Source organism: Sparus aurata, chromosome 21 (assembly GCF_900880675.1).
Source record: "Sparus aurata chromosome 21, fSpaAur1.1, whole genome shotgun sequence".
In the NCBI taxonomy this organism is placed as follows: Eukaryota; Metazoa; Chordata; class Actinopteri; order Spariformes; family Sparidae; genus Sparus; species Sparus aurata.
The window spans coordinates 25,493,146-25,503,856 of NC_044207.1; the positions used below are offsets into that span (position 1 = coordinate 25,493,146).

The 10,711-nt window shown below is 43.0% G+C and overlaps 2 protein-coding genes across 5 annotated transcripts; one reads left to right on the forward strand and one right to left on the reverse strand.

Moving 5' to 3' along the window:
* Positions 1-53: 53 nt before the first annotated feature.
* Positions 54-6,809, forward strand: LOC115572617 (phospholipid scramblase family member 5). Its single transcript, XM_030402924.1, has 8 exons — positions 54-373; positions 1,783-2,092; positions 2,175-2,252; positions 2,375-2,567; positions 4,309-4,420; positions 4,508-4,607; positions 5,452-5,510; positions 5,704-6,809. The coding sequence occupies exons 1-8, from the start codon at positions 371-373 to the stop codon at positions 5,728-5,730; spliced, it is 882 nt and encodes a 293-aa protein (XP_030258784.1). The 5' UTR covers positions 54-370; the 3' UTR covers positions 5,731-6,809.
* eif4e2 (eukaryotic translation initiation factor 4E family member 2) lies at positions 5,913-10,643 on the reverse strand. 4 transcript variants are annotated; one of them, XM_030402927.1, is made up of 8 exons: positions 10,485-10,643; positions 8,961-9,072; positions 8,743-8,877; positions 8,527-8,631; positions 8,291-8,443; positions 8,061-8,197; positions 7,360-7,435; positions 5,913-7,049 (listed from the first exon to the last, which is right to left on the reverse strand). In XM_030402927.1, the coding sequence occupies exons 1-7, from the start codon at positions 10,502-10,504 to the stop codon at positions 7,387-7,389; spliced, it is 711 nt and encodes a 236-aa protein (XP_030258787.1). In that variant the 5' UTR covers positions 10,505-10,643; the 3' UTR covers positions 5,913-7,049; positions 7,360-7,386. The 4 variants fall into 4 exon arrangements, with proteins under 4 accessions (XP_030258787.1, XP_030258788.1, XP_030258789.1 ...); XM_030402928.1 differs by having other exon boundaries at positions 8,057-8,197; XM_030402929.1 differs by lacking the exon at positions 7,360-7,435.
* Positions 10,644-10,711: the final 68 nt, after the last annotated feature.

Here is a 10,711-nt window from a genome sequence, read left to right on the forward strand (position 1 = left end):
TGTCTTAATCCTCCCGTGTTTGAAACCTCATCGAGGAACAGAGAGAGCACTGACACCCCCCCAGGCTAACACCAGAAACACACAGCCCCCCACCTCTGGAAGCAGGATTTCAATTACATGGCTGAGCGGTGCCTTTCTAACCCCAACAAAAGGCAGATCCGGCTGGTTGGGATGGAAACAGGAGTCAGGGGCTGAGACAGAGACGGGGAAGAGGAGTGAGCCCTCCAGACACACACACATCACCAAACATTACTACGTGAATATTGACACAAACACACGGCGTGAGGACGCGTCTGTTCATGACGACCCGTCTCTTCCCTCCTCACAGTTAGATTATCAGAGTCTGTAGGTACCTGGAGGTTCACCACCGATGGTAAGCGAGAGACTTTTAATTCTCTAGTGTGCTGTTTTCTGTCTTTACACTATCATTTCAATATAATGTGGGTAAAATGCTAAATAAGATGTTAACTATTACTCTTTTTTGTAATCACATGACATAAAGTAGGGCTTCGTGATGGTGCTATGGTCAGCTTTGTTGTGGAGAAGTTTACAGTTCAGCTGCAGATTGTGCAAGTTGTGTGTGTGTGTGTGTGATGTGAATAAAAAGGAGGCTCGAGCTGGCTGCTGTGATGAAATCACTTTGTTTCTAGAGGACGATGTTTATATTAGTGCCAGGGAACCATCTGTTGACCTGCTGTGAGGAACCTGGAGGAGGAAAAGCTGTTTTTTTCCCTCCTATATTCAAGAGTTCACTTATTATTCATCTTAACTGTGACCCTTAATTTCACAGACAAGGAACATTTTGTTATATTTATTTGTTTGGTACTTTTCCAGATTTCGAAAACATAAAATTTTGTTTATTTTTCCTCTCTTTCAAAATTTTGCTTACGTTTAATTCTTGAAGAGAATTAATTGAACTATCATTTGGATTAATAAATAACTTTTAAAGGTGCAAATACTGACATAAGCATAAGGATTTGCCTGCCTCCAGAATCACTTTTTGCAGCTTTAAGCTCAACTGTGCAGTTTACCTCTTCAGGCACCTAGAAACAATTCAAATGAAACAGTCTGTAAAGGAAAATCACCAAATCGCAACTTTGACATTTGTTGCATTAAAGGCTTTAAATTAAAGGTCACACACACCAAAGATTGATCCTAAATAACACATTCGTCTTACATGATTACTTAAAATGAACTGTCTGCATTTCTTTCTGTTTCTTTAATTTAACAAACAATAATAATGTTACGATGTTCATGTAACCTTTATGTATACTATACAGATTATAGTTATTGTACTTCTCATCTCTTAATTTACTTTCACCTCTACTTCCATCCAATGGGGAGAGATTTTGCATCACATCACCTCAGATTTTACAAAACTTCCATTGTGGTAAGTTTAGGCACAAAAATCACTTGGTCAGAATAAGGAAAGGTCGTCATGTTTTGGCTTAAAATAAGTGTTTTGGTCTTCACAAATGTGGCTGGAGATGTCCAGCAGAGAGGGTTTGTCATCGCAGTCATGGCTGGATAATGTCCCAAGGTCTTCTCAAAATATCCAGAAGCATCACACGTACAAATCTTGAAACACAATATGGTATGTAGCCTAGGACGCATACAAATGTGAACAGGGTTTGTAGAAACTACCAAGATTGTATCCTGAGGACCAGGCTGGCAATTTATCTTCAAATGTAATATTTAGGGAATACACAGAGGCTGGACTGGAAGTTATTTAAATACTCAGACTGAGTCTAGTCCTCACGTCTGGCCCACATATATTTTCAGTTTTACACCATGTCAGCGGTCACCAGTCAGCCTCTTCCCTTTGATCGACTGGAGCGAGAAAAACACATCCAGATGATCTTCAGCGCCTTCCAGAACCGCTGTGGGCCCTCGTGTCAGTGCCACCGGGAATCAGATGAGCAGCTGTCGGGCCTGACTCCTGGGAGGAAGACGGAGCACATGCATCCACCGCGGAAAGTGAAGAGGCCAGGGGTGGAGGAGCAGTGGCCTGGAGGTGTAGCGGGATCACACTTTATGTCTGTGCTGGAGACAGTCAGTCAACTACATGTCACCGCCAGACCGGAGCTGCAGGGTGAGCAGGAAGGATTGTGTATTTGTGTGTTTCTGTGAGGGAGATTTGTCTGATTTAAAGGGATGATGCTGTGTCACTGTAGGTCCACAGTGTGTTCCCAGGAGGATCTACAGCATCACCGCAGGAGGCAGCAGGTCACAGTTAATTGTGGCTGTGGAAGGTACAGATCGCCGTTCAGCTACATGTGTCCAAACTGAGCTCACTCATCCTGTCTTCATCTCACATGAAGTGACTGATGACTGTGAATGATGCTGGTTTTCCTTGTTCTCTCCCTCCTGTCAGAGAGCTCCTGCGTGTGTCTCCAGTGTTGTGGTCCGGCTCGGGCCTGTTCCCTGCAGGGCTTCGACTGTCAGGGCCGCCAGGTCTTTTATTTTGAAAGGCCCCTCAGGGTGGACGCCTGCTGCCTCGGCTGCTGCCTGATGGAGATGAGGGCCTACACACCTCAGAAACATCTTATTGGCAGCGTCTGCCAGAGGTACAGTCTGAATCTGTTTCTACTGGCAGTTTGTGACTTTAAGAGTTCTGTGCTTTATAGAGCAGGCAGGCCCAAACTTTTTCCTTTGAAGGACCCAGACTGAAATTTTAAAGGTGTGCCACGGCCCCAAACAAACATCTATCATACTTTAATGTTATTAAGCAAGTTCCGTTAATCCGTCATTTCATCTACAATGCTCTATTTATAAGAAATAGTATTAATAACAATAATTCAGGATCCCAAATATAGAGAGTATGATTACCTCACTGAAACTAAGAACTTTAAAATTAACTTTCTTTTTTCATCACTAGAAACATCTGGAGAGCCACATCGAACCTTGTGACAAGCTAACTTCGGTCCGAGGGGCCCACTATTCTGATTTATTCTATTTTAAACACTTTCAGTCAAACTCTTTATCTAAGGTTAGTTTACAATTTAAGATTTGGTGCAGAGTTATAATTTTAGACTATCCAGAAGAGTGGTTCAAAATAAGTAACTATAGCAAACAGAAAGTGAGCTTTATCTGGAACAAATCTATACGGGAATGATGTCATTCTTCTACAGCCGTTTCTCTGTGCAATCAGAATTTACTTCAGAATATGAGTTAAAGCAAAAAGTCATCTATTGCCAGTTTGAATAAAGTTTCAAAGAGCTCTCTCCACCACTGACGGTTCCAATGTGATACTTTACTTGTATTTACAATTATTTAGGACAAAATAAACTAAATAAGAAGAACAAACTCCCATAATTAAAGGATTAGTTCACTCAAATGACAATATGTATGATATGTTTTCTGGTTTTGGTTTGTTCTGACTATTTGAGATACGTGACACTTTTCATATGCAGTGGTTGTGAATGGATTTTGTTTGTGGCGCTCACAGAATTAAACAAAAAAAAAAACTTTTGTTAAAAGTTTTCCTTGAAATCAGTCAATCGAAAAATTTGAAGGTTAACGAGAGCAACGTGACACAGGTGTTGCGGCAAAAACATATTTTTTCCAAGCTTTTCGTCGAACCTCTTCGACCCCCCACTGACAACAATCTCAATACTTTACATTCTCAGACTGAACAACTTGTCACGTGAGCCGTTTTTCCATGTCCCGCCCAGCCTCTGGCCACCCTGAGCCGCTGTAGATGCCCGGGCCTGTCTGTAAATAGCTGTGAGAGCCTTTACTTTTTCCACCAAGCTGTGCTGCAGTCTAAACCTGGGAGAGTTAATGCACAAAACAGCTGTCTGCACGGAGACACACCGGCAGAGCTACCCTGGGCTGGGGGGGGGGTGGGGCAGTGGGGAATGCGGCATCCTTACTAATGGGAATGTTGGCTAATGGGAGCAATGGCAGCACCCATGTCTCCTGAAATACTTCCTTCTTCATCTGGCCTAAATCTGACTCCAGGGTTAGCTGGGGTGCCTTTGTGTGTCGAATTTAGAGCTCTCCAGAAGCATCGCTCGATGAGTCTGCGTCCAATTAAGACTGACCTGGCAGAGGTTTCGGTGATCTACTTGGTATAAATATTCTCTCAGTTGTGCTCGAATAAAGCATGCCCCAATTTGAACTCTTCTGACATCAAGCAAACAATGGTTTTGGTGCTGCAGAATCATGACAGCTGAAAATGTGATCAACCAAGCATCAAGGCTGAGCTGTGCCAGCGTGTGAAGTACTGGCCAGTGTATCTGCTTATTGCATGATTATGTAAGATGATGTGCAAAGTTGTTGTGTGTTGGCCGATCGTGTTTTCAGGTGGAGCATGTTCACCCCGCTCCTGGAAGTGTGTGACGCCGAGGGAGCGTCCACCGCCAGGATCCAGGGCTCCTGCTGCCCGAGTCGATGCTTCTCCAACCAGCAGTTCCAGGTAGAAATATCTAAACAACCCAAAATGAAACATGTGTTTGGACAGGTGGAATTCATTTTGTGTGTTTGGCTTTTGATCACGCACCAGATTGTCTCCAACGTTGGCGAGAACGTGGGCACGATATGGAAGAAATGGCCTGGTTTCAATGACGAACACAACATGGACCATGAGTATTTTGGGTTGGAAGGTGAGTGATTTCAAAACATCTTCTGGCATGCCCCCATTTGTAGGCCAAAACTGAGCCAAAACATGGCTTGTATGATACTTTTCACAAGCTGTTTTCATTTATTTCCCTTACTGACTACTGTTGATGATCACTGTAGTCAACTGAAGCAATACATTTCTCACATTCGCGCTAGATTCACTAAGAAATCGGGATTGTCCTTCTGCAAATCTCTTCTTCTGCAATCCATCCTGCAATTGATTCTCTCAAATTGGTGTTCCGAATTTTAATCCCAGTGCTTTTGCTCAGGAAAACATGGATGACCGCATGCACTGATATTTGAGAGGCAAGTCTTTCGATTTCGTTCCGGAAAGGCTCCTGTTTGCAGCGTTACTGCAGTCTCATCTGCGATAACTTGTCTGACCTGCCCCGTTTGGTCACTACATAATCAGCCCCTACGTGTGGTCTTTCGGTCTTGAGGGGAAATTCTTCATCAGAAGTCATACAACGTGGATATGTTGGGTTTCAGTGTGTTTCTCCATGTATCTTCCATAGACTTTTACACAGCTGACACAGCAGGAATTAGCGACACAATGACCCTTTTTGCACATAATGTGTTCCGCTACACGTTCAGTAATAAGGAATTTTATGCTTCAGCTGGCTACATTTGCCGTCAGCACTGATTGGACACCCATATAAAATCAATAAAAACCGTTTAGTTAAACGACACTTGCACTTTATAGTTTGGGAACCACTGTCATGATTTGTTTCATATTCTTAGCAATGTCTGTCTTTGGGGCACCAGTTACCTTTTATGCCTCTTTCTGGTTTCATATGTTTGAATCTTCCATTCCCACATCTGTCACAGTGCCGCAGCGTATGGAAGCACACACTAAACTGCTGATGCTGGCAGCCACCTTCCTGTTGGTAAGCACAAGTAATACAATTAACAATGGTTCAATTCTTTTTAACACTGTCACAGCTTAGTGGGACACAGGAATGTTGTACTGAGCAGAGACATTGTAGTAACACCTCTGATTTTCTTAGTATTACAATTCAGAATAGCTGGTGTGAAAACCTCCCTTGCTTATTAATCAATCCTCTTTTTTTCCCACTACAGAATCACATGTTCTTTGAAATGAGCTGATCAATAAAAAAGGACCCATCATGAGTAAAGTGACACCAGCGAACGTGAAGGACACCAGCTAAAGTCATGTTATGGTACTAGGCACTGAAAACATTTAAGCGTATTAGAAAAACAGTAAGACTGCTGTGGCATTAAAACTTTTCCGCTTCAACATTTCTGAAAGAAAAGGACACTGAGGCAGCTTTAGCAGCAGATGCATATTTGACATTTATTGCTTTTATCCATCAGGTGTACATCCAACAGTGTTTTCTTCACTTGTGACACACACCTGCACCCATCATCACACCACCAAACTTGGGCAGCATTACAGTTTTTCAACAAACTATAGTTGCTTTCTTGACATGGTTCCAAAAAAACAAAGAAAGATGCTCCCGAGTTCTCGATAAAAACTGTAACAGACCCTGACCCTGGGCCCAGTTTCATTTCTTTTACTACAAAATGGAAAAGGAGGGGAAGGTCAGCGTTTCAGGATTCCTGTACACCTTTGTTGAGGACATTAAAGCAAAGCCCATCCCTTGGATTGTTTAAAGGCAGGGTAGAGACAAAACAGACAGAAGGGGAAACTGGTTCAGGTAGGGCTCGAGGCCAGGCACAGTGATTTAGGCAGCTTGGCAGTCCATTCTTAAGATGCCGGTTATACAACCTTCTGCCCAGCACATGGATGGTCCTCATCCTTTGGGATTCAACTTCCAGGTCAAAGATGGAGAATCATCGCTGATTCAGTTTAAGTGATCTTTGACGTGGACTGTATTTACAAATATATCGTACACAATGATAGTAATCGATCTAGTTTCGAAATGTCCAGAGGAATCGTAGTTAAAATACAGCACTGTAATAAAATAACATCTGCCTGCAACCCTGTTTGAGTCCCAATAAAACAGATTAACACCATTTATCTTTAACAGCATGAAGTGTGATGTTATGTTAAGCGGTAAAGTCAGATCTAGTATTACAACAAATTGGTTTTGTTGCATTTTGTCAAGTACACTTTGTTAACAGCTAATGACCAGATCAGCAAACACCAGTCGTGTGGCCTCCCTCTGGTGGCAAGTTAACAGAAAAATATATATTAAAAAAAACAAAAAAAAACAAAAACTGGAGGCTTTGTTCTTCTCTGGTTGATTAAAAATAACGCATATTTCTCTCTTCAGCTTGGTTCAGCGTTCTGTCCACGGACTCTTCTGCTCATTTCCAATTTGACACGTAGAAGGAATGGTCTTCTTGCCTCTTTTCCCGTCTCGTTTGCACAGTGACAATCCACGTAGAGGTATCCTTTCCTGGACTCGTCATCGCCCCCGACACATTACATATACACGCCCCTGCACACCGGGGACAGAGACAAACAACATCAGCATAGCCTCATTTCTCTGGAATGATAAATAGTTTAAACCGAGACTATTCGGCAGGTCTTAATGTAAGAAATCACTCAGAAAACAGCCAAAATTGAGTATCGTGCAAATTAATACTATGTAATCTAAACGTGTTAGTTCAGGCAACTAGAATTTGTGGTTGTGACAAGTCAGTGTAGCAGCGTATAATCAACTAGCCGACTAATTGCTCACGTCCCTAATCAGCATGAGACATCAGAGAACTCCTCTCACATATAACTAATGTGGCAACAGTTCTTACTCTTGCAGAGGTTCTCTGTGTGAGGGGCTAACGTCCTCCGCTAGCATTCACCAGACCATGGAAGTCTTCCCATGCTCTACAAACAAAGAGAAGGAGGCAGCACTTCACCATTCACACCAAAATAAAGATACGCTTCTGGTATTTGGGGATTTTCAGTGGGAGAATGACATGAAAGACGGAGCTGCATAAATATTTGCATTACGCTTGTCTATATAACATATAAGTAAGAAAACAGCTTTTAGCCGGGAATTTTGTAATCAAAGCGTAAACTCATTATAATGTTAATATTTCTTTAACTTTAGTGTTTTATATGAAATGTATGAAATTGTGAAAAATCTGAATTTTATAGAGGTGACATCTTGACAGCTGTTGTTTCCAAACAACAATTGAAATACCAAAGATACCAAGAAGCTAGAATAAGCAGATTTTTAATAACAAAAAAAAACAAAAAACAACCAGTTCTCACTGATTAATTTGAGCCCAATATTAGCACTTTTACTCATTTTAAATCCACTCTTTAAAGCAACACTCGGGCAGTATAGTCTGAGTAAAACCCCACAATGCCTCCTGGGTGAGAAGTGCAAAGATTGTAAGCATGCGTTTGTAGATTAGCATTATTATGTGTGTTTTCATGTAAGAATGTATATGTATAAGGGGAGAGTGTGTGATGGGAATATAACAAAACGAAGAGACATACATACTTAATGCTGTCTGTGTGAGTCTTGTACTCCATTATGGTGTTGGGAGGCAGGTTCAAGACTCGGCGCAGGGTGTCTCTGATACGAGCTGTTGTCGCCTGGTCACTTGCGGTTTTGTTCCAGATGGAGATGATGTCCTCCTACAGATGAAAAGCAGAAAGGGCATGTCTGAGAATAAAGTCGGCGGTGCGTGACTGCATGAAACAGAGGCATTTTTCGATTGTGGGTTTTACCTGGAAGCGTACTGACACCACCGCCCCGCAGATCTCCTCTCCTACCATGAACTGCTCCCCGAGCATGGCCAGGATCAAGTTCTCCCAGCACCGGGACGCCAGGCCTTTCCTCAGACGGATGATCCACTTTCCACCCATCTTATTGGCATCATCCTGAACATAACAGCAGCAGGGTTTCAGAACGGGCTTCTCATTTATGAAACCAAACTGATTCAATGCATAACGAGAGTACCCACCTCCCACATGGGTTTAATACCCTCCTTGAAGAGGTGGAAGTCACTATGGCCCGTCAGATCGCCTGGCCGGATCATGTGACTATAGAAACGCCAGAACTGCTCCACCTTGAGAAAAAGAAGAAATGTTTACATCAACAACTCTGGGCAGCTTGTATTCATAGGTTTGGGCTGCGTCTGGCTGAGGCGATATCTACTAAATGCCCTGCCTTGACATACCGAGGCGAAGCTGCCAATCTGCTTAATGTTCTGTTCGTAGCTCTGAGTACTGGCTGGTCTCCCTGGGGTGCGTCTGGAGTACCAGAAGGTGTAGTTGTATTGTAGAGGGTGCTCTCCTGCCCCTGGCACCACCATCTGCAGTAAATCAAGACAGTGACTTAGCACTCCAACCAATTTGAGCGTGACCGCTGCCACAACACAATCTTTAATAGGCTCACCTTTTTCTTAGAGCTGTTCTGTTCCTTATCCTCGTCTTCAGTTTTTTCCTTCTCACTGTCTTTCGGTGAGCCTTGGTCCTGGTCGTGGTCTCCACTGTCATCATCTTTCAGACTGGATTTGGTAGGAAAACAGACAGCAAAATGAAAAAACACTTGAGTCATGCATCGCTTACGTTTCAATAAAGAGGAAGTCAAAACAACTCAGTTGATTAGGTCAAACGAGCGAAAAGTAAGGCGTTACATGAACTTTACTTTTATATGTTTAGCAGTCTTTGTTGATGCAGATGAAAACTCATTTAGTCCATTCAAACTGATCTTCGTCTGGCTCCATATTGTTTAGTGTTTTGTAATATTTTTCCAACTAGTTTTTTTTAAATGGTCTGTTTTTAATTGTTTGCTTTTTTGTGTAGTTTTTAATGTCTTCCTTTAAATCATTTTTACACATAAAAAGCAGAGTTGTGATCTGTGCATGGCGCTTTAAAGCTACTACATGGAGTTTTAACCTGGTTACAAAACAGTATCAATGCAATATTGATACCTTAATATGAGCTACATAAGCAAAGAAGAGCATGAATGAGAAGATGAACTATTTCTAGGCCTGCCTGCAGACTGGAGGAGCCTGTGTTTACAATCACAGTCAGTGGGACATCAGCCATTTAAAGAAGAGTTTGCAGATTTTACTTGCCATTACATTTAGTGGTTTTACTTGTGGCAACACTTCCACTTTTTGTCCACAGGGGCCTCCAAATTCATAGAATAGCAAAGTTGTTTGTAGTAGCCTTATATAAATTACAAAATCCACTTTACTTATGGTTTTTTTGGAGGCTGTAATTTGTGGTGTACTGTGCTACAGTGACGGGTGATTATAATATTTAGTATGCCATCGTTGCTATAGTTAAAAATATCAGAAACACTTGCAACATGAGCTGAACATTAATCTCCATGAAGACAGGACTTGCTGCACAGCTGCTACATTAAACTGTTTGTTTTAGCTAGGTCCACCTGACAAACTGTCAAATGTGTGTGTTTTCTCTCTGTTAGCTGCAATAATGTACACTAGGAAACACTTCCTCTTAAACTTCTCTAATAGTGAACATCCAGCAGCACACAGTTGGCGAGCTATCAGCCCGTGCTGCACGGCTGTGGGCGTCCGGTCTTAACCCAGACAGCGCGCACCTTCCTCGGCGTCACAACAACCGCCACACCGAGGCTTCGGGGCCCGCTCGCCCCTCCGCCAAGCTAAGCTAAAGCTAGCAACACAGCTCGTTCCTCGCTATAAAACCCCGTTAAATCTCTGCTGTTGCTTCCACTCGGTGTAAACGCACATGTGTGTGCGGACCTCGCTCCCATGTGGGTTTATAAACGCACACACAGCATGCAGGACCATGCATTAAGGCTGACACACCTACACGCAACAGCCTTCATTAACGCTAAGCTGCCCCCCCTGCCCGTGGATCTGCAGCCACGGCAGGGGAAGCCCACTTCTCTCCGGCGGATACTGCACACAAACTTTGGATTACTCACGCGTCAAATTTGTTGTTCATTATTTTCTAGGTGCGAGTCTTTCGGAGTCCGACCACTGCCTCCTGAATTCCGCAGGAACGGCGGCGCGCGTTGCACGTGTACGCGCACGCCGTGTGTTGGTCGTGGTGGTGAGCGTGGAGAGCTGAGGGGTGTCAGACAGTCAGTCAGCCCCACATGTGTTCACTTACAGCCCTGATGCAGAGAGATATACACACACTGACAAAACC